Source organism: Arvicanthis niloticus, chromosome 16, assembly GCF_011762505.2.
Source record: "Arvicanthis niloticus isolate mArvNil1 chromosome 16, mArvNil1.pat.X, whole genome shotgun sequence".
NCBI classification, from domain to species: Eukaryota; Metazoa; Chordata; class Mammalia; order Rodentia; family Muridae; genus Arvicanthis; species Arvicanthis niloticus.
Window position 1 is genome coordinate 71,236,426 of NC_047673.1, and position 24,357 is coordinate 71,260,782.

The 24,357-nt window shown below is 46.8% G+C and overlaps 1 protein-coding gene and 1 pseudogene across 1 annotated transcript in view; one reads left to right on the forward strand and one right to left on the reverse strand.

The window, feature by feature from the left end:
• The window catches only part of Cnih3 (cornichon family AMPA receptor auxiliary protein 3), a 103,518-nt gene that overhangs the window by 30,682 nt on the left and 48,479 nt on the right, over positions 1–24,357 (forward strand). Inside the window, exons 2-3 of the mRNA XM_034520549.2 lie at positions 15,553–15,621; positions 19,239–19,286. Coding sequence (XP_034376440.1) covers positions 15,553–15,621; positions 19,239–19,286 — 117 coding nt within the window. The remainder of the gene's footprint in view (positions 1–15,552; positions 15,622–19,238; positions 19,287–24,357) is intronic.
• Positions 10,280–10,631, reverse strand: LOC117721680 (large ribosomal subunit protein eL36 pseudogene; annotated as a pseudogene).

The following is a 24,357-nucleotide window of genomic DNA, read 5'->3' on the forward strand; positions in this document are numbered from 1 at the left end:
AGGAGACTACATGTTCACTGCATGTGCACACAGAAAATACACAAAACACAACATACCACACATACATATAAAACACACAGCAAATACAAATACATACACATGCACCACACAGACAACACATACAGCAAACACACACATAACACACAATATATACATAACACACAACAAACACACACACTACACACATACATACCACATACAACACACAACAAACATGTCACAACACAAATACACAAAGCACACATATAAACAGCATATAGCAAATACACACAACATACATACATATATACCACATAGAACACACACAAAAGAAATAACACAAAAGATACCCACAATACACACAGCACACACATAATACCCACATAAGTCACACAATATACATAGATCAAACAACATATAAACACAACACAAAACAATACATCATACATATAACACACACAAGACACATAAATACAACACACATAACACGCATACACAATGTACCATATACAACATGTAACATAATAATGTACATACCACACAGACTACATCATACACTTACAACACACACAACACATACACAATGCACACACACAATACCTATATACATGAAATACACATGCAATTCAACACATATACAACACCACATGTAAATCATGCACAGAATACAACACATACACACACTTCCACAACACACACATCAAACACAAACACAACACACATACATATGTATCACACACACCATATATCAGACACACACACACTTGAGTGCTTGGTGTTATGTCTGGAACAAGCTGCAAGGCTCTGTGCAGAGAAGGAGGCTCCTTTCTCTGTAGAAGATGGGCTGAAGTGAAAGAGTGAGGGAAGGAAGAGAGGAGAGGGATGGAGGAGATGAAAGAGAAGAGGAGGAAGGGAGGAGGGGAAAAGACAGGTAGAGGCAGAGGGAGAGGGGAAGGAAAGGAAGGAGAAAGTGCAGGAGGGAGAGAGAGGGAAAGAACACACACAGGTTGGAGGGGCCAACACTGAGTGCAGGGCCATAGGCAGCTGCTTCTGATGTGGCTAACGTGGTGGGGGTAGTGAGTTTGCAGTGGCCACAGGCTTAGACATGAGTGGAATAATAAGAATACAGAAACAGTAAAATAGCTTTGGGCATATGTTTTTTGATTGTATGAAGAAATGCTTTTGTAAGATTGCAGGCAATACAGGATTGGCAGGGGAAGCTGACCAGGGGCCCTTTGCTAAGTGTCCTGGTGCCCATGCCTTTGCCAACCGTCTTATGAATGTACATGTATGTGTCCTGGTACCCATGCCTTTGCTCACCGTCTTATGAATGCACACTCATGCACAAATGCAATTAGAAGGAATCATACCGTGTTGCTTATTTTTAAGCACTCCTTTAAAACCACGTTTGTGGTCTTGTTGCGTACTTATCCATGTCCTCTGGCCCGGCACCTGCCTCTCCCTCTGACCAGTGCCCCTCCCGTGCTCAGGGCGGGGGTGACCGGTCACAGACTTCTCAAGCTCATGTATCATATGCAAACACACATGCCCTGTAGCTGTGTCTCCACACTCTGTTCTCCTCATAGAATCATAGCTTAGTTAACTGAATTAATCCGACTTGGGGCTACTCCACAGTTAGGGCCATTATTGCTTACCCAATCATGTGTACACTGGTTGGTGGATATTTTTGCTGTTTTTCAATCTCAGAAAGTGCTTGGACATAACATCCTTACCCAGCTTCGCCTTTATTCCAATGGGGCAGATGCTCAGCAGGGAATTACTGTGTGAGGGACTTGATTTTCCCACTAACAACCATCATTATCAGATTGCTTTCTGTTGGCTCAATCACCTCCCCTTTTCACCAGCACAGAGTGGTTTCTCTTTCTGCTTCCCCAAGAGGGACTTCCTATAATAAACTCTGCCTTCCTGCGTGCGAGGTCTCAAGGCCAGCTTATTTGCATCTTTTAGTCTATCAACAAGGTTATCATACATTATTGAATATTTTTGCAAAGCAAGAATTGGCCTGTAAGCTTGACCTGTGACTTCTGGGGTTTTGTGAGGTAGCAGATAACTAGCCTGTGGCCTCCCGCAGACCCTTCTCTGGATGCTGTTCTGACAGATAGGGGTGGGGGTGGAAGATGTTGATGCTGGACTCAGGTCAACAGTGTGTGTGTGTGTGTGGGGGGGCATTGATGGGAATCCTTGGACATTGCCTGGGTTCTGTGCACCCAGCCTAACAGGTCTGACGAGAGTATGGCAGACCCAGCACAGGGAAGTGCTACTGAGGGCATGGTTGTTCCATCCGGGTATTCAGTCTTTGCAACTTGATGGATGCCAGCCAGCTCATGTAGGAAAAATGGAGGAGGGCAAGGAGAAGCTTGGTCAGGCCTGTGCAGGAGAGGTAGGCAGGTACTGAGTTGAAGGGTTGTTGGCCTGCATCTGCCCCACCACAGGGCATGGCCACTTGGGGAGATGGAACTCGGGGAGTTTGACTGAGATTATCCCATGCTGCTGCTGCTGAGGCACCGCTCCAGGGGTGGAAAAGTGCAGTCTTAGGTGTGGGAAAGCCAGAGCAGGTTGGGCATGGGGAGCAGGGAGGGGTGGAGGGTCCCTGGGCTTGCAATGTGGCCAGGGCCATGGGGTTCTCTGATTCTTGGACATCCAGGCACCTCTGGAAGTCTCAGAAAATCAGAGAACCAAGTGGGGTGGGCCCTCAGGCTGGGGACAGCACCTAGCTCCCCTAGCCTGGGGCTGAGAGAAAGGGGAGCTTGGAGGCAGCCTTGGTGGTGGTTGTGGCTGGGAGTGCAGAGAGGCCTTCTATGGGAGAGTAGGCTGTGGCTCTGTAGGTGAAGGCCTTCTTCATGGCTCCCCATGGTGGATCTTGGTGAAAAGAGACAACCCATGGTTTTAAACAGTTTATTGTCATGGAAGAAAGTGGATGCCTAAAACCGTACCCCACTTCTCAGAGTGAGCCTTTTGCAGGAAAGAATGTCTGAGAAGGAAAGCTTATTGGCTAAGCCCTCCGGACGGACCTCTAGGTACTTCACTAGCATGGAGAACTCTGATCTGGGCCTATGTGATCTGTGGTCACATCTCTTTTATGTGAGAAGCATGGCACATGTTCCAAATCAGGAGTCTGGCAGGAAGCTGGGAGTCACCTCAGCCTCAGGTGTGTGCCCACTGAGTCTCTGGGTCTCAACCTGCTCTACCTTACCAAACTTCCTGGCATGGTTTTACATCCATCCCACACTTTGTTTTGTCTATTTTGAATGAGCAGGATCTTCTATATGCTGACTATACAGGGCTCCTTCCCTTTTATCTTAAATAAAGATGGGCCCCCAAGAGACACTTATTTTTAGATGCTGTGAAACCTGGTTCTAAAACAAGAATCAGCTAACGTCCTGCAAAATTTAATTGGTTAAGTTCAATAACTCTCTATGACACAGTAGGTCACTTCCTATAGTGGGAACATTCAGCAGATAACTCATTCCACAGAATCCATTAGGAAGTGGTATTTTTCAAACCCAGACATTCTGCAGGTGCATTGCTGAGATTTTTTTTTTTTTTTTTTTGCTAATGCCTCTGCCAAATGACCACACTACAACAAAAAGCATTTGTTTCGAAGTTTTCTTGGCCATACTAATTGTGTTCTTGGGATTAGTCGACTTGATTGTCCAACCATCTCTATTTGGGGAAGACAACTTGGGCCCAGGCTTTAGTCTTATGGGCTTAGGTATCAGTTAGGGCTCCAGTGGGAAATCTCTGGAGGAGTGGGAAATACACAGAGGAGTAACTGGAGATTGTGTAGTGATGGACTGTTTACAGAAGAGTGAGGAAGCTGTTATTATCCTGTTTCCTGTTTGCCTTTCTCTTGCAACAAATACCTAGAGGAGGAAAGATTTCGCTGTTCACAACTTTAAATGGTTTGCTCCGTTGCAACAAGTAGAGTGGCTTACATCATGCTAGCCAGATGCAGAGAGAAAAGCTGCCTGTGCTGTGGGCATTTTCTGGATCCCAGCCTAGGGGATGGTGCCACCCATACTCAGCATGAGTCTTTTGTTTGTTTGTTTGTTTGTTTGTTTGTTTTTTCGAGACAGGGCTTCTCTGTGTAGCCCTGGCTGTCCTGGAACTCACTCTGTAGACCAGGCTGGCCTTGAACTCAGAAATTCGCCTGCCTCTGCCTCCCAAGTGCTGGGATTAAAGGCGTGCACCACCACTGCCCGGCAGCATGAGTCTTAGTCTCTGGAAAGTACCCATAGGCGCACACAGAAGTGTGCTTTCTAGTCTCCTGGGCATTTACATTTACCACTTATCTTGTTATGGGATAAGATGTCCAATAAATGCAACCTAACGAAGGGATAGCTTGTTTTGGCTCACAGTTTGACTGTGCAGTCTGTCAAGGAAGCAGTAGCTTGAGGTGGCTGTCATGTACACTCAAAGTCAGGAAGCGGAGAGAAATGAGTGTTAGTGTTCAGTTGTTTCCTCACTCAGCTGTGTACCCTTGCTGGTAGAATGGAGGTGCTCACACTTATGGTAGATCTTCTCACTTCAATTAACCCAGACTAGAAACTCCCTGAAGGCATGCTCAGAGATTTGTCTCTTAGATGACTTCAGTTTCAAACTGACAATGTTAGTCATCACAGCATCTAAATGCAATGGCTACCCCTCTTCTGATGTGTCTGTATTTCAGGTATGTGTGTTGTGCATGTCAATCCATTTTCAGTTTGGACACATTAAACACCTTCTCTCTCCTGCCGCCTGTGGTCCTTCTCAGAACAAGTGTCAGGTTCATCCATATTGTCTCAAGCTCCATACATTCTGGTTTTAAGTCTTCTTCTGCCCCGGAACATCAAGAGCTCCTCTTACACATGTTTCTGCTTCTGCTGTGAAATTTTAAGACATTAGTTTGTCCTCCCTTTCCTCAAATGCGAGCATCACAGCTGTGTCATACCACCTGCAGTCCGCACTTGATGTTCTTCTGCTGCGGAACTGCCATCACTGTCTTTCCTAGAGATGCTGAGACTACTTGTCAGAGACAGAGGTTGGACCTGTTGACATCCTCTCATAAAAGGAAGGAGCTAGAAGGCCATCAGGCCCTCACCTAAGATCTCAGGCACTTCCATGTCCCTCTCCCCAAGCTCTACGTAATTTTGCCTTAAGTATTTGTGCACTTGCAGTCTCTGGAGGTTCTGCAAGGCTGAAGGGGAATAGAAGCTCCGTCTATATAGCTATGGGAGAGTTGTCATCTATGTTGGGGTGAGACTTCCCAGGCATAAAGTTGGGGTCATCCACATTCCTGTAAGTAACCCCTCACCTGTGTTCTGTAAATAATTCCAATAAACTCATTGGCTCACCATATTGAACCTGGATGAAGTGGTACTTGGTATGTTGTTGTCCTGTTTGGGGTAAGTAGGCTTTTGTTCACATCCCCCAAGAAGAGTTCATGCATCTGTAGCCTCCCTGTTGGCTGGGTTCCTGAGACTTGTGTAGGAAGTTTATAGAGAAGAGCCCAAAGGCCAGCTGCTGTCTGGGAGTGTGTAGACTAAAACAGCAACTGGGTCTATCTAGGCCTGGGGGACTGTAGTGGTGGGAAGTGACAAGTGGAGCCTGGACACAGGGTCCTCAGCACTGTGGAGTAGGCAGATGGACACCCTGTGTGGCAGCTAAGAAGTTCTCCTTGGATTCAGAGACCAACAGCCCCACCCCTGGGTATAAAGCCCAAAGAGATTGCCAGAGTGTCCCTCTGGTGGCATTGCTTTGTTAGAAGTGATGAATGTTGAGCATTTTTCCTGCTGGGGACGTGGACAGACAATTTGACACTCACTCCTGTGGTGTTCTACTGCTCTGCTGCTGAGGACAAGTAAGAAAGGCTGAGGAGCACACCAGAAGTAGACAGCACTCAAGCATGCAGCGTGCAAGAACACCGTGAACAGAAAGATAATCCTGAGTGCTAGTCACCGATTGTCTGGGTTGTTAGGAAGAGCATGTAGTGTAAAAAGCAATAAATAGGTACACAAAGGAGTAAAAGTAGCAAGAGAGAGTCTTGATTAGATCAGTGATGATAATGGCCGGTAACAGTGTTGTGAACAGAGGAGGGTAGTAATGGTCTTGTCACCAAGGGTCTCAGACCAGCCCAAAGTAATCTACCACTGCCACTTTCCTTCATGCCTTCCTATCCAGGAGATGGATTGAAGCCTGGATCAATGGGCTTTCACTACCAGGGGTTACTATGGCTCCTGGTCACTGCAGAATGACCAGGTCGGTAAAGGTTGGTCCTGTCCACCTTGCTTCTAGCACTGGCCCTGGCACATGGCCACCACTCAGCAAGTACCTGCAGGAGTAAACAAGGCTGGTTCTTCATGGATTGCAAGCACTGCAGGCCTGGGTGTTGGAGAAGGACTTGCTTAACCAAAGAGCAGAGCCCACTGGCACCAGGAGAGAAGAGGATCCTTTGCCCTTGTCTGATGGAGAGAGCTCAAGGTAGCAGAAACAGCATGAACCCGATTAGACAGAGGGTCATCTGGGCTGGGGGCTGTTACCCAGAGCCTGACCTCTGTCTGTAGTGCTGGGTTGGACAGAGAAGGGCTCTTTCGCCTGGCTGCATGGCAGAGAAGCTCAGGGTCCTACAGGCTGCTCCCCAGTCTTGTTCCCACCTGCCCAGTGGCAGGATCACCTGTGTTAATGAGCCAGCGTACAGAGCCCTCCTCCTTATATCTCTTTGGGCTTTCCCTGACCTGGTGGCTGCTGGCTGGAGGCAGTGTTGGACCCAAAGATCCAAAACCGGGGGGATGCTCTCCCACAGAAACACTCACAGATGGGATTCGCTGCAAGAACATGAGGTTTAATGATAATAACCAGTGCACTGGGACTCCCTTGCATGCAGGCAAGACGAACCCTGAGCCAAAGCTGGGAGCAGTTTTTATACAGAGTTCACAGGCAACCACAAAGGCTGACCTTCCCAGGTCCGGTCTCTAGGTGACTCAGATTTACTCATTATTTTTATGACAATGAGTGTCTTCCATTTGCCCAGATTTACCAGCTTCCTGATTGCCTCTCATCTTGGTTCCCCTGGAATGTTTCTACGTGCTCTGGGCCTTCCTCACCCGCAGGTGGGTTCCCTCCCCTGTGGTCTGAGGAATGTTAATCAGCCTCTCCCTTCTTCCTCTGAATATTAATCTAGCAAGTGTCCACGGACTAAGGAATGTGCCCCTCCTGGGATGTGTTCTGGGACAGTGGGATTCTTTCAACTTTAAGTGTGGACTGAGACCTGAAATCCTACAGCAGGATGGCTTTCCAAAGTGTTGTAAATCAGCCAGGCTGGACAGGGGCTGGGTCCCGCTCCCTTGGCATCTCTCCTGGACATGCAGGGCTCTGAGCTATCTCTGTCTGCTGGTGACTGAACAACTAGCAAAGGCACAGCATGCAGCACCAGAACTAGCTGCGTCTGCAGAGTCTGGCCCAGACAGTGGTTGGAAATGCCGATGTGTTCTGTGTTCTCTCTTTTTCTCTCTCTCCCTTCTCTCTGTATGTATGTGTGTGTTTTCATGTGTCTATGTGTGCATGTGTGGGCGGGCATGGGTACACATGGAAACATTTTAAGTGGGTCCTTACGCATGGCAAGTACTTCAGAATGGCGAGCACTCTTCTGGCCCGGCCATCTCTCTAGCCCCCATCGTTTCTTTTGCTCCTCACAGTTGCCCTGAGGTAGGAACTATTATTGTCTTTTCTTTACATTTGAGATAACTAAGGTTTGGAAGGTTAATAAAACTTGCCTGCAGTCACACAAATGAGTGAGGCAGAGACTGAATCCTAGCAGGGACCCTGTGACTCATACAGCCTGCTGAGCTCCCTGTAGAGCTGTCCCTCAGTGTGGACACCGTGGGAGTCCGTGCTCACTTCTAGCAGAGTCCTCCTTTCTGTGCTCTGTGCTGCAGGCTAGGCCTCCTCACCCCACTCCCTGCAGCCAGTTGAGGCAGGAACATCAATCTTCCTAGTTTAAACAAAAAAGTCACAGTCTGGGGAGGTAGAGTATGTTCAAGATCATGGAGCTAGTGATGTGCAGGTGGGGACTTAAGGTGCCTGCAAAGATAGAAGATACAGGGACTAAGGGTAACTCTGCTTGTAACATGAGAGGCATATGGGAGGTGTGTCTGAGAGAATAGTAGATGAGGGGACCACAGGATGATTGTTGCTGAGTCAGCCTTCTTTAGCTGTGATAAAGTGCCTAGTATGATTGGCTTAAAGTAGGGGAACGTCTGACTCAGTTTGGAAGTTTCAGTTCATGGTCAATTCTTCCCTGTTTTGGGACCTGCGATGAGACATTAGGCCATTGTGGGAAGGATGTGCTGGAGCACAGCTGCTTACCTAGAGGGAAAGAGAGAAAGAAGAGAGATAGGGCAGCAGGCAGGGAGGTGGGGTGGGGTGGGGTGGGGTGAGGTGGGGTGGGGGGTAGAGGGGTGGGATGGGGAGGAGAATCCCACCAAGATGCCCTTCAAGGCCCTGTCCTAATGACGTAGCTTCCTCCCATGAGGCCACACCTTCTAATGATGTAACTTCCTTCCATGAGGCCACATCTTCTCAAAGTTCTACTACGTAGCGCCACAGGCTGATGACAAAGTCTTTAACATATAGGTGTTTGGGTCCATTTAAGACCTATACTGTTATGGTAGCATAAAGAGGTCAGAGGATAATGGGACTGAATGTGGGGTATTGATGGTGGGGGCTCAGATATACAGGAGCAGCAGATCGAAGGATGAGTTTCATTTTATCCCTAATCATTGGCCCACTCCTACCTAGTCCATGTGGCTCTGCCCGCTTTGGCTCTGCCCCTTTGGACTCTGCTATGGAATTGGCCTGGTCCCATCTTCTTGGCAGGCTGTTGCTTAGGGATCTCTGCTCATAATAAGAGTGGCTGCTGCACTGTGACATTAACAAGCTATTTCGTGTGAGCTGTGGGGGAGATGAACCTGTTGATTCTGCTTCTCCAAAGGGCCCCACTAGATGAGATTGGTGGAGTTAGGACATGACTGAGTTCTCTGTGTTGACTTTAAAGTGCTTTCCTGGTCTCATTAGCTCCTGGTCACATAGGGTTAAGCAGGTACATTGTTTGGGATTCTTGAGATAGCAGAGTGTCATCTAAGTTCTTTCCATGACTGGCTTCCTAGTTGCTTAGATCTTTCTTGGTATAGTGATGCTTCCTCAGAGAGACCCTCCCCTTCTTGACCACCCACCCCACTCTAATTTCCTCATACCAACTGTTTCATAGTCGTCACCACACCTACCATTTTCTGATATCTTCTTATCTATTTGTTAATTACCACCTTGCTCCTGATCATAATCTCTGTGGTGACAAAGGACTTCTTCCTCAGTGCTGTTTCTCAGAGCTAAAGAATGCTGAGGGAGAATCCTGGGCATCCAATCAAGATATGTATTTCTTTCCATCTTCACTAACTCAACACTTTCTTTTACCCTTTCAAGTCACAGAGTGGGCACAGCATGCCAGGTAGAGTACTGGCTGGCTGAGCCTCAGATCTAGGCATGTGCTGGCTGCGTCTCACTCATCCTGTGATGTAAAGAATGTCATTCAGACTCTCCCTGGGCCTCTGCTTCCTGCACTATGTCCCAGAGGTAGTTCTTGTTATATCCAGTTTTCCTGTAGATTAAACTACGTCAGGTGAGACAGTATGAATGTAAGGCAGGGTAGCGTCAATCAAACTAAGGGACACCACAGCAAACACAGGGAAGAGAACATGCCACAGAGACTCATCTTCCAGATGCTAACTCCGATGGGCAGCATGAGAACTCATCAGCAGATGTCGGTCTCTTCTCTATCTTCTAGCAAGATTTTGTGGTAGTACACAATTACTGTGTTTAGCAGATTCCCTCTTTCAGAAGGCATATTCTGGAGCAATTGTGTTTCCCTACCTCTCAAGCTGATTCTGGGATGCCTGCATTCTGATGCTCAGGCTGGACTGGTTGGAGAACAACTAGACTTAGGGCAAACACAAATAGTAACTGATGCTGCTGTGGTTTCTGGGGGAGGCTCCACACACAGGCTTCATTTGGCCGCCATCTTTGTTCTATAGCCATCTCTGTGTTGGGGGCACTTGGAGAAGAGTGAGCCTACCTAGGGGTGATAGAACTGGGGTCCAACACTGATGATTCTCCTCCTCCTCCTCCTCCTCCTCCTCCTCCTCCTCCTCCTCCTCCTCCTCTTCCTCTTCTTCCTCCTCTTCCTCCTCCTTCTTCTTCCTCTTCTTTTTCTTCTTCTATGAACGATCATTTATTGGGGGAGGGAGCATCAATCCTTCTTGGCCACCACCTTCCTTATGGCTGCCAGCACGTTGCTCAGCTCCTCACACTTTCTCTTGGCATGGATGTGCATGCCAACCTGTTTGTTGATGAACCTGAGTGCTCACTTGTCCTTGGACACTTTGAGCAACTCATGGCACTCTGCTCATAGAACACAAAGTCACACACTTCCCAGATCATGTCCCTCATTAACTTGGTATGTTTGGTGAGGTGCCCAGTGCCAGCTGTTTTGGCCTGCTAACGTTCTTCATCACTTTGTGGCTCTGGTTGAGGCCCATGGCCAGGTCAGCACTATGATTCTTATGTAGCACCCAGCAAAGAGCTGTACCAGGTCCCAACATATATGCCTCTTTTCTTCTCTCATCAGTAGCTCCTGAGAGGCCTCTGTTTTCCTATCCCAGAGCCTCACTTCTAGTCTCAGAGAGTCCTACATACGTTGGCCATCTTGAATCTTGGGGACTCGTTTCTTGTCTCTCTTCCTACTGCTCTGCTGCTGCCCTTTTTGCTTTTTCTTGTACTCACTCATATGTATGGTGAGGGGGAAAAAGTGGGGGTGGGTGGTGGCTGAGTAGTCACAATCCAAGTTAGCTTGAACAGACTGTATTTAACAACTTAGATGAAACAGGGCAGTTCCTTGAAGCAATAAGTGCACAGAACTCACATCATAGGAGCGAGACAGCAGAGTAATACTAAATTTATTTTTGAAATTAAACTCGAGGTGCAAATTTCCCCACAGAGAAAAGTTCTTCATACATAGATGAAGAAAGTCTCTATGTCCTCCAGGGCTTTTAGATCCATGAAAGTTCTTGGGACCAGGAGCAAAAATGGGTTACATAAAAGAATATTTGTCAAGTGTCACAATACAAGCTTTTGCTCTGATCATTTAAAGTCAGCCTGGGTAGCATGGCAAAATCCTGTCTTAAATTTTTTAAAAAGGAAAGGAAAAAATGGGCTAGAGATGGATATTAGTAATAGATTGCTTGCTTAGCATGCATGAGCCCCTGGGCTCAACCCTAGCACTGAAAAGAAACCATCAATATGACAACTGATTCTTATTTTATTTTTTACAAAAGGGAAAAATGATTTAAACACACACTTCACCAAAGAAGATACACAGATGGCCACTAAACCCATGAAAAGATTTCCAGTGTCATTACTCACTGGAGAAGTGCAAATGGAAACTCCAGTGGCTCCATCCACATACGTATTGGAATGGCTAAGCAAAGACAACCATAGTAACTTTTGACTTAAATATGGCACGCCTGGAACTCTCATGTGGTGTTTGCTACAATGTTACAGGTCCTTTGAAAAAGTTTATCAGCTTCTTACAAACCTGGACATACACTTTATTAAGCCAACTAGCAGTTTCTCTCCTCATCACTCAGACAAGACAGACGCCTCTTACACAAATGTTCACACCGACTCTAGTTATAGTTGTCAAAATCTAGGAGCAACCCAAGCATCCTCCCACAGGTGAATTGGAGAGATGAACTTCAGTGTCTCTTTAGAACTGAGTACAGCTCAACAGCAAAAAGGAACACGTTATTGATATGAGCAACACTGTGACTAATCTTCAACACATTGTCATGTGGAAGGAAGCAGTCTGAAAACCCCACATGCTTTATGGTTCCATTTCTGTGATGTTTAGACAAAGGTAAAATCTTAGGGACGAGGAAGACATAGGTGAATGCCAGGCAGGAATGCAAGGTCAGGGATAGGAGAGAAGCTAATGCAGAGTCAAGAGGAGGGGGTGGGGAAGCAATAGAAACCATGTGTTACCAGCACAGCATGTTGACAGGACTGTGTGTTTGTTGGAACTTAAGGATTTTTCACTGAAAGAGTAAATTTTACAATATTAAAAAAAAAAAAAAAAAAAAGAATGTGAGGTTTGGTGTGACCTTATCGTCGGGTCAGGAGTTCAAGTTTATCTAGTACTGTTTGGTATTGGCATATATGGTTCAGTGGAGTATTGGGACACACATAGGCTCAAGTGTGCTTAACTGACTCATACCCATATTTCTAGCCCCTTCAATCACAGCAGTATCCTGTGCCTCTCACACTCAGGGTTTGGAGACGATCCTGTCCGTGGTCCTGCTTTGAGTCTATAGAGAGGGATACTGATATAGATGCTGAGGATGCTACATTTATCAGATACACAGATGGCAGACAGGCTATGTCTCAGAAGATTGGATGATGGACTGGCCAATTAAGGAAGAATGAATAGGGACAAAGTCACTGCCTGCTCTCAGGTCCCCAAAGCCGACAAGACTCGTGTAGAATGAGGGGGGCTGAGTTTAACTAGAGCCCATGGAAAAGATCCAGGGTTGACACAGCCAAGATGCATTCCCAGAGGCTTGGGGAGCAGAGATGGCAATGACGCTCTTGCTCTGTGCCAACCAGCCTCACCTCGGATAGTGTTCAGTTCTGACTGGTATGTTTTAGGGTGGACACATCCAGCCAGTTGTACCAGTAAATGGTAACTAGTATGACCAGGTGACCCACCACTGGTTTGTGCAAACAATGGTTGGAGAGATTCAGCTTAGGGAATAGAGATGTGCTGGGGTCAGAGATCACAATAGTGATGGTAGCTAACGGACTTCCTGTGGAGGAGATGAGATCCACTGTACGTGTCTTTAATGCAGCACTGTCCTACTTCTCCATGAATAGAACACTTTAATACATGAGTTATCTGATAGGTAACAGACTTAACTCTCTCTTTCTCTCTTGCTCTCTCTCTCTCTCTTTCAGTCTCTCTCTCTCTGTGTATGTGTGTAGAGGTACATGATCACGTGTGTAGATACATCTGTGTCTGCATGTATACAGGTATCTTTTTAGTTGCTCTCTATTTCACTTTATGAGACAAGATCCCTCACTGAACGTGGAGCGCACAGATTTGTAGTCTTGTTGGCTAGCAAGCCCCTGGGGTTCCTCCTGTTTTACCTTCTCAGTTCTAGCTTTACCATGTTTCCCAGCTGTTATAGGGGTCCTGGGGGTCAAATTCAGGTCCCTCATGCTTGTATGGTGAACACTTTGCCACCTGAGCTGTCTCCCTAGACCTCTGTTTTGTTTTTTTTAAAACAGTTAACCTATGACTACAGATTGAATTTTGAACAGTACAACTTTAATGGAAATATGAGCCTTATGTGATCAGTGGCTGCTGTGTGGGATACCAACCCTGTAGACAATACAAGAATAGACTAGAGATCAGCTATTTGCTCTAAAATATGTGTCAGTGGATGTATTTGTCTCACTCATGCCTCAGAGTCTTCAGAAGCAGGATACAAGAAGAGGAATGAACAGGAACCAGTAAAACTCCATCCGTGGACACCAAGATTTGAAGTTAGCATTTTTTACATGTTGCAAAAATATTATTTTCCTTTAGATGTTTTTCAACTCTTTAAAAAATATGAGGTTCACTCTTAGCCCACTGGTTATAAAAGAGAAGGTGGCAGGCTAGCCTGGGCCTGCGGCCATAGTTCATTGCACTGACCTTGACTGTGGGTGGATGCTTTAGGAGAGTCAGAGGTCAGTCCAGTGAAGATGTTGCCCAGCTTGAGGGAGCTAGCCGCAGAATGATTGTCCTGGCTAGATAACTGGCTGTCCATCAAAGGTGGTGTGGTAGCGTCCTCTTAGAAGAAGCTATGCCAGTGCATCCTCTAAATCTGTGGACATGTTAGTTTATGATCAGCAGTCATACATCCCTTATTGTGACAAGACACTTGAGGCAGACAGCATATAAGGAGGAAAGGTTTGTGTCACCGCATGGTGTCCTCAAATGCTTCAGCCCATGATTTCTTGGCCTCATTATTTTGAGCCTATGGTCAGAAGAGCATCATGGAAAGGAGGCCTGTGACAGAGGAGACCTGTTTGCCCCTTCACTGCAAAGTGGTCAGGAAGGAAAACAAGACAATCTAATAAAACCAAAAATGTCTAACTCCACTATGCCCCAGTTCTCTAAGGTCTTTACTACCCAGCAGAGCAATGGTTGGGATAGAACTCAGCTGGCGGAGTGCTTGCTAGCTCGGAGCTCTGAGTTACTGTGTGAATGGACTGTGGTAGTACATGCCTATAAATCTCAGCATTTAGGAGATGGAGGCAGAAGAATCAGAAGTCCAAGGTCATCTTCAGGTATATAGTAAGTTCAAAGCCAGTCCAAGGATACATGGACCCCATCTCAAAAACCTAAACAAACAAACAAACAAACAGACGAACAAAAAAACTCCAACCAACGAAAGCACCCACCCACTCACACAAACACAAACACAAACAAACAAACAAACAAACAGATGAACAAAAAACCTCCAACCAACGAAAGCACCCACCCACTCACACAAACACAAACACAAACACAAACACAAACAAACAAACAAACAAACAAACTCAAAACCAAGAGTGCCAGGGCTGGGTACACACGGGCTTCAAATAACTCTCAAGATCCAAACTATAGCTGTGAAGAGACTTTACTACGGATACCCAAAGCTTCCCTCTAAAGAGAGAAGATCCCAGGGTCAAACCCCTCTGTGTCCTGCCACTTAGTCTCCTGTAGCAGATGTGGTGGCCGGGTTAGGATGAGGGCTTCTGAGCCTTTACCCTCATTGGGTTCCTTCAGTTGGATGAGCCACACCTTATCTTTTGATTGCAGATGGTCTCCTTCCTGTCCTCCTTCTCTGACAAATGGGAAGCCCTAGCTCCCTAGGGAGCTTGGAGTCCATATCCAGAGGAGCCTCTAGAGTCTTCTGTACTAGGTATGGCCTACCTGGGGCGCTGACCTAGGCTTTGGCCATCCAGAGATGTTTCTCATTGTGACAACTCAGCTTCCCATTCTTCCCCACCCCACCCCCAGTCGCCGTCTCTGCAAAATATAAATAAAAGTATTGGTTAGAGGTTTTACATTTTTATCCCTTTACTAAACTTGGATCCATCAGATGGTTTCTTTACATCTTTAAATAGACTGCATAAGGAATAGAAAATGCTAAAAGAAAGAAAGAAAGAAAGAAAGAAAGAAAGAAAGAAAGAAAGAAAGAAAGAAAGAAAGAAAGAAGAGTTATCTGGGAAGTTTCAACACAAACATCATAGACAGAGACAATGAACCCATCTGCCCATTGCCAGTTTGACAGTGGCTGGCTCCTGGCCAGTGCCGTGTGGCCAGCCTCCTCCCTGTCCTTTCCCCCTATGGTGTCTAGGGGCAGAGCTGCAGAAAGGTTTTGGTGGTTGCACTGACTACACATACACAGGATCCTGACTGGGTGTGTTCTGTTTCAGATAATCGCCTTTGATGAGTTAAGAACGGATTTCAAGAGTCCCATAGACCAGTGTAATCCTGTTCATGCGGTAAGTAGCAGTGCTGGGGGTGTGCAGGAGATCTCCTTATAAGTCACCCAGCTTGTGAAGGACAGTGGAGGTTTTAAAGAGCAGAACAGAGGAGAATACACTGCCCGGCTCCTGCCTCTATTCCTTGCTGAGGTCAGCTGAGCTCTTACAGTATATTGCCAGTCAAGTATGGGGGTTCCTGTGGCCCAGCAGAGGGATCTGCTGTACCATGGTACTGAGTCCTCAAACCCTGGTGCCAGTGACTTTTGGTTCCTTATCTATGACCATGAACACAGGCCCTGTGTTGGCTGGCATATCTGTAGGATGTGCAAGTACCACGTATGGACCTCTTGTTCTGTAAGAGGTGGTCAGTGGTTGGGTTTCTCATGGGTGGATAGGTGAAGTGCCAGGTACAGCCTCATTATCTAGTGGGTTTTCATCTCTGGTGCCTTTGGCTTAGGGTCAGCTTGCTGTACAACAGGGAATCTGGTGCAGCCTGGTTGATGAGCTCTGGGTTCAGTTTCTGGTTGTCTGGTCTAGAACCCAGCTCTACCCATCTCCAAAGCCCATCTCCTGACTTCCAGCTCAAGCTGGTTCTTGAAAAGACCTAGCTTTATGATATCCTGCCCCCCTTTGCCACAGCAGCCTTTGATTCTGTAAAGTAGAGCCAAACTATTTCAAAGTCAGCTATAAAAATTGAACTGGGTTAGTTGAAAGTATCCCTAAGAACCACTTGAAAGCTTAGTGTTTTTCATAAAACTTGTAATTTTTAAAACCCATTTTATTCTCCTCTATCAGCCTTACATCCACCTGTGATAACATGGCTTTGCCAGGCCTAAATGGCTCTGCCTAGAGGCTCAGCTCTTCTGGACACTGAGCTTGGCACTAACAGCACACACCTGTTCATCAGCACCCATAGGTGCTCAGAGTGGCTGGAAGCCAAGCATGTTCGCTTCGGAATGCCAGGAAGTCAGGAGCCTGGACCCCCTCCTCCAGCTTGTCTAGAGATTTCTGGTAGAATTCCCGAGCAGAATAAACTAAAATTTATCCAGCCAGTTTCCATCATGCCAGTCCATGCCAGGTCTTAGGAACCTGGTGGAACCTGGAGATGCTTCTGTGGAGTCTGCTTTTGGCTCATCACGGTTCTTTATTTAAGCATCAGGCTAGGACTTGTTTACCCCGCCACAACCCCCGACTAGAGGGCAGGGCCGGGGCTTCCGGGAAAAGATAGTGCAGAAGCAGCAGGCACCAGGTAGCATCCAGAACTACTTGCTGGAAACAGAAATGGATACTGAAGGTTGAGGGCTCGGGCCTCTTCTCACTTCTCTTCCCGCGGTGCTAGGGTGGAGCCCAAGCCATTGCAAACACCAGACAGACGCATCCAACTCCCCCCTCCTTTCTCTCTCTCTTTTACTTGTAAACTCCTATTACAGCAACATTTCTAATTAGTTTATTGGATTAATTAAGAAGCTGAGTCCTGTGGAGCCCAGACATACCATGGACAGACCAAATCACGAGGTGCTCCTGGGGGAGAGGAACTAAAAACAAAGCCAAAAAGTCCTAAAAGCCATAATTAGATGAGCATATAGACATGGTATGATTTTCCCTGTTGTCAGGATGTTACTTCCCAGCAGGGGATGAGATGCTTCAGCTACATCATTTACTGTCTCTAGTCCTCTGGTGTCCTCGGAGCCTCCAGAGCCACATCCCAGGTTCTGTGTGTGTGTGTGTGTGTGTGTGTGTGTCTGTGGTAGTTATGGAGTGAGATCTTCATACATGCCAGGGAAGCCCTCTACCACCAATCCAGAGTTAAGATGCCCTAACACTTCAAGTACTGATGGAACGTTTTGTCGGCTTCTTCCATGGGTGGGAGGGTTCCCTTTCTATCCTCCACCCACTCTGGGTAGTCTCTGTCCCAGAGATGGACTGTGTTTTCCTGAAAGGCTCTGCTTGCTGGAGTGTGTGGGTGTTGTATGTTGCATGTGCACCTGCATGAACTCCATCACACGTGTAACTTATCTTCCTTGGCCATGGATGCTAACTCATTCTGATGTGGCTTCTTCCTCTGGGCTTCTGGGCTGCACAGAGATCACCATATTTATAATTCAATTAGAGAAACTGAAGTGTCCCAGCCACCTGTCCCCCACTGGTCCACAAGGAAACTCATTACCATTATGTCGACAGCAAATCACTTCGGTAATGAAGCACCAGAGACGCCACAGCTGTGTTCAGCATGGCTTGGAAATCTTGACAGTTATAGCAGCAAGAGGAAGTGGAAGCATCTAATGTCTGCTGTGGGCAGCATCTTCTGTCCAGCTTCCTAACATCGTCCCCTGGAAATGTGCCAGTCCTTGGAGACAGATGGACTTCTCGAAAAGTTCTAGCCCAGGGCACAATTGGGAGCTGAATCCATGGAGGGCTTGCTTTCTCCAAGTACACTCACATAGAAAAGGCAAAGCAAGACAGACAGTAGCCATTAATGAGGAGACAAGCATGCTGCTCCTTGCGATCCGGGGAGGTGTCAGGCCTGAGACACCCAGTGAGCACATGGTGGTCACTCTGCAGCCAGGTCACCTGCTGTGTGTGCACAGAAACTTCAACTATAGGAAGATGAATCCTGAGTGGGGAAGGAAAGAGTGTACTTTGCCAGGAGTGTTTTCTTTTAAAAAAAAAATAGGTGCCCTATGTGTGTACATGCTCATGTGTGTGTCATGTGTGCACATCAACCAGAGGTTGATGCCAATGTGTCTTAGTCAACTGTTCTGTACATGTTTTGTTTATTTATTATTTTTTTTAAGGCTGGTTCTCTTGCATGACTGGAAAGATGGTTCAGTGGTTACAATCTTGTACTGCTCTCACAGAGGACCCAAGTTTGGTTCCTAGCACCCATATAGGTTGTAACTCTAGCTACAGGGCATCTGATGCCCTCTGCTGGGCTCTGTGGATACCTGCATCCATGTACATATGCCCATACTTGGACACACATATACATACATAATTAAAATCATCATGATGATAAAAGGCAGGGGCTTTCACTGAAGTCTTAGATTTGCCTAGATTAGCTGGTAAGCAAGCCCCAGGTTTCCTCATGCCTCTTTGTCCCCAGTACTCATATTACAGGTAAATGTCAGTACTAGGCTCATTATATACGTTCTGGGATCTAATCTCAGGTCCTCTTGCCCGCAATGGCAAACACTTTACCCCCTGAGTCATTTCCCCAGCCTGCTAGGGGAATTCTCTTAAGGGTGAGTGTCTACCAGGCATGGTGGTTCATGCCTGTAAGACCTCCTTGCAGAGGCTAACACAGGAGGGGTGTCATGAGTTTGAGACCAACCTAGAATACACAATGACCAACCTGGGATACACAGCTAGCCTGTGCTGCAGAGTAGTACCCTCTCTCTAAAGAAACAACAACAACCACCACCACCACCATATTACGAGAGCAAAAAGCAAGTGACCCAGAGGAGGTAAACGCGAGGCGTTTAGACTGGGAAGAGCCACTGGGTGGGCGTTCCTGGCACGTGCCCAGGCTGGATCTCTGGTGGGTTTTGCTTCCTCTGCTGGGGTAGCTTACATGCTTCTCATACTCCCAGCTCGCCCTTAACCTCCTATCTCCTTTCTTTCCTGTGCATCCCCAGAGGGAGCGGCTGAGGAACATCGAGCGCATCTGCTTCCTTCTGAGAAAGGTCAGAGGGGTCCCCCAGGTGGACGGAGAAAGGGTCACAAAGGAAGGGGTCATCAGGTGACCGGCAGCAGGGAGGGCAAGGTGGGAACAGGCCTGGGTTCTTTGGGAACCTTCAGAGGCAAGAGGAGCTAATTGCAGGAGGTGGCTTTCTGTCAAGTGTCAGCAGGGCACTGGGTATGTTCAAGGGCTCTCTGGTTGGAGTTGCAGGGTTTCTCTTTTCCGTAAGATGATGATTGACATTTACAGCTCCTGCCTCTTCCCAGTCTCTCTTTCTGTCTGTGCTGGGCTCAGGATTTTAATAACACCGCCTGGTGGAAGGAAGGTTTTAACTAAATGCTGGGTGTCTTGAGGGTTGAGCTTGTCACTCAACCTTGCAGTTCGGCCATTCAGCAGGAATGCTGGGTATGTTGGAGGGATGGGACGGGCGGGCGGGGGTGGGCTGTGAAAGTGGGAATCAGTAAGCCACAGCTGCCCTAAAGCTCCTTCTAGGGAGCACACAGGTGTGCATGCCACTTGTGGTAGGCATTTGACACTGTTCAGACTCTGTTCTCCCATCAGGAAAGAGAGTCAGCAAAGCTTAAAGAACAGAGACTCATGGGTGAAACAAGCAGGATACACAGCCTTGAGCCAGTGACTATCCCTGACCTCAGTACAGAGTGGAGGCCGAAGGCTACAGGGAAGCCATTTGTTTGCCCAAATACAGCCTTTTGCAAAACCCAGCACCCCACAACACTGTCAGAAAGGATATAGTTTTATGAAGTTTTAAAGTTCTCTTCTGTATTTCACTGGAGAGAGTCTGATCTAGAAGAAAATCATTTCTCTAGCTAATTACTTGCCCCTTTAATGGTTTCTGAGAAACCCTGTGTGTTAGAATTCCAAATCTTACTTGTCTCAGCAGGGATGCATGCTCAGATAAGAACATGCATTCAATGATATTAGTGATCCAAGGAATAAAGGATAATTTAGAACATAGCATATAATTTGCATCAAGATATGCAAATTACTTTGTAGATATTATCACAGACACCATTAGCACACCTCTGTCATCAATTCCATATCTCTGGTTTGTTCTTTAAGACAATGCCACAGGCAGGAGCAAGACAAAAACCAAACTGTTGTTTCTCAGACTCCAAGTTGTTGCCCTCTTACCCTGAGCATTTCACGCTGTGCTCTCTGGCAGGTGATCATCCATATTCATGACTCTTATCCTTAATCTGGAGGAAATGGCTGGCCATTGCCCCTGTGAAGAGCCCACTGCCTACAGTCTTAAAGCCCTAGGATTTCCCAAGGTCAGAGGGAGGATGTGAAATAAACTGTACAGGAATTAGCTTTGACATATGCAAATTTGCATGTGGTTTGCATATGCCCCTCTAAGCAGTAGACTTACTGAGTTAAAGCAATGTTTTAATCAGGAACTATTATTGTATTTCAAGTGCCTTTCCCCTTACTCCTTCCTTTCTGGCTGCTGCTTCGGATGCTAGTTAGACACAATTGCTGTTCACTGTGCTGAGCAACATGAGGGAAGATAGTCCAGGATAGACATCAGAGGGCACAGACACCGAGCTGAAGGCCTCAGGCACAGTAGCTGTGTGATACCATTCGCTGTAGCCTCACGGCTCCCCAGCTCTGCACAGTGGCCAGAACTGCAGAGCTAACAAGGCAGAGACCCGTCAAGTCAAGAGACCAGTCTATAAAGACCCTTTATTCCTTCCCTTTATTCTCCCTCCTGCTCCAGGCTCTTGCCACAAGGCTGACTTCCAGCTTAAGACACTCACTATGGTCTGTTCTTTGCCTCTGGGTCTGGCTGCTCTGGGTACCCAAGACCATTTTCCTTGATGTCAGTTGAACATGATTTCTTCCCGAGTGCAATTTTGAGTTGCTGAGGCTTTTGCGTCTGGCCATTTGTCACTTGCTGTGGCTCACAAGTTCTTTAGTTTAATTTGGTAACTCTGTGGGCTATTCTCACGGATGTGCTTGGGTGTACTGTCCATGAGGTCTGTCTCTGCTACTAGAATGCCAGCTCTGGAAGGTTGTGATGCTGAGACGATCATCAGATGCAGTTACAGCGAGTGACACACAGAGTGTAAGATGCTTTGTGTTTATCATGTGAATAAATACTAGCTATTTCCATCCCTCTTGTTAGGAGCACTGCCATAGTCTTCATTTTGGGGGTGCCCGGACAGCACCAAATATACTACAGTATATTTACCCTCACCCCTTAAGTATGGCATTTATTTATTTGCTTGTTTATTTGTTTATTTTATCTGTCTTTTTTATGACAGGGTCTCATGTAGGCTGGTCTTGAACTCATGATGTAGCAAAGGCTGGCCTTGAGCTCCGCATCCTCCTGCCTCTATCTTGCTGGTGCTGGGACGGCAGGTGTGTGCCACCATGCCCAGCTTGCCTGTATTGTAAAATAACTGCTAACCCCATGTCATGTTCATTTTCAACTCAGAAGACTTTAACTCGTAGCTTCTGTGGTCCCATTCATTCCCTCTGTGTTCATATCCCCGTGCTCTCTAAAGCTGGCATTTAGCTCCACACCACGATGTCTGCTCCCAGCCAACTTCAGGTTCTTTAGGATTAATTAACTGTGGTTATCTTAGTCACTGCTCTGTAGTCACCATGACCAAGACAACTCTTATGAAAGAGAGCATTTAACTGGATACTTGCTTACAGTTTCAGAGGTTTATCATTCTCAAGGCAGGGAAGTGGCAGTGTGCAGGCAGATACTGAAGCTGTAGCTGAGAGATGCATCCTGATCTGTAGGCAGAGGAAGAGAGCCAAAGTCCATCCCAGTGACACACTTCCTCCAACAAAACCACACCTTCTAATAGTTTCAAATAGTGCCACTTCCCGGTGTCTAAGCTTTCAAATATATGACCCTGTAAAGGGGGCCTGGGGGAGGGGTATTCTTACAAGTCAGCAAACATCCACTTTCCAAACCTGTAGGCTGTGGCTCAGGATGGCTCTTTTTCTCAAGAGGGCAACACTGGCATGAGAGGCAAAGGCTCTATCATTGAGCTACGTCCTCAGACCTCAGGGTGAGAAAACAATAAGAATTCATCCTCACGGCATTATCCTGAGAATTAAATTAGATAAAACATACATGTAGTCCATATGTGCTCAACACCTGTCAAATGTCATTGTTAGTGACCTGCCCCTCACTTCTAAAATCCCTTATGACATTTCCATAGGTACACAGGGTGAGAGGATGCTTTGGCTGGTGGCATCCTCCCATATATTAGGTAAGTACCATTTGATGTTCTGGAGACAGGGTTGTAAACACAAGTGGTACAGCCTGGGCCCCTCCCTCTCGCTCATGTTTCAAATGAGCTTTATTCAGATTCCCAGGCTATGAGCAATTGTTAGGGGTAGCGTGAAGGCCCCGTGGTTCTCGTTAGCACTGCTACCTTCTGGGAACTGTACCTTCCAAGAAATTTCTTGGAACCAGCCAGCAGCCCAGAATGGGATGTGTCTCAGCAGCTGATTGTTTCTAAGCCACCTCCTCGGCCTTCTTGGGAGGAAGGAAGGGGTTGCAGAGTAGATCCAATTTTAGTTCTGTAATTATCAGAAAATGTGTTCTTTGGGCAATAGTCTTAACTGCAGGGTGCCAGTGTTGACTTGTGCTTATGATTCATGTTTTGTGGCAAAAGCCTCTGGCTCCTTGTGCAGCTCTCTCTGCCCGGTGTGTAGTAGACTCTGTGGATTGTTGTACACTCTGTTTGGGAGACACATGGTGGAAGGTTTGGTGGCTGCTCCAGGGAACACATAGACTTCTCATGGAGGGCACACTGATGAAGGGCAGCCTGCTGTATCCGTGAATTCAGAGTGGTCTCAAGGAAGGGACTTAAGCAGGAACCAGAGAGTTGGGATGTGAATAAAGAGGGCTTACTTTATCAGCAGTGATTCCCAGGCTTTGGATTTGGCAGTACAGTGCTCCTTTGCTATTAAAAGAGTTTATGACTGTGATGATTCTGAGTTTGGCTGTTCTGGCCCAGTGGAAAGTACAGGACATGTATGACGATGGCGATGATGGCTTAGCGATTAGATGGGACACCTCTGTTACTTAACAACCCTTGGATCCTTCTTCACGTCCTCATCTCTCCAAGAGTCTGTCTGGTTCCACGGTAGGTTTTCTGGTGTCTGTGGATGGACTCAGCTCTCGTGTATGGCAACCTCCATTTTCCTCTTGAGAATTCTCATTGGCACATGGAGGAATGGGTGGAGTTTACGGAGGTAGTGGAGCTGATTTCAGGGGGATGAGTGGAGGGTGCAGATGCTCTGTATTCAATACCGGACCAATCACAGAGGCAGTAAGACTACAGGTGCTCCCCAATGTGCTTCCTGGCCCAAGCTTCCCAGGTGGTACCTCTGTCACAGGGAGGAGCTCAAGTATGAAGTCAAACTGCCAGTGACAACTGAACCTATTACCAAAACTCCATGACGTGTCTCCAAAAGCACTTTTCTGGTGGAAGTCACTTCTGTTAAATGAAAAGGCTCTATAGTCTCAAATTGTCACACAAACGTGTGCACAAACACTTATATGCTGTGTTTAGGGCTGGGTTAGTGGTTTTTAGGGTCCAGTGAATAATGACAATATATAAGGCTTTGGGTAAAAAACTAAAGTTGAGAATTCAAAAGAAGCAAATAGCAGAGCGTCAACCACTACATGGGCCACATGTCCCTCGAGTGGGTGCCACCTGTGTCCATGGTCTGTAGTTCTTCCTGCTACCATAGAGTGTGTCTTCCCTGTACTGATGACGGCTCCACCACAGGACCAGACTTGTCCACAGGGACATGGCTACATGATTGTATGTACTGAGGCTTTGAGAACCACTGGGAAATACTCTCTCCCTCTGTAAGTTCTGACACTTGCAAGATGTGAGGAGAATCCGAGCTGAAGCCACCTGAGCCGTATGTACCTCAGAGCCAAGGCCACTGGATCCCACGAGCCTACCTACCTATTAGATGTGCGAGTAAGTGTGAATTACTGTTGTTCTAAGGCACTGAACTTAGAGTGATTATTATATAAATACTCCTGTGGTGGTACCTGTGTTAGTCAGCTTTCT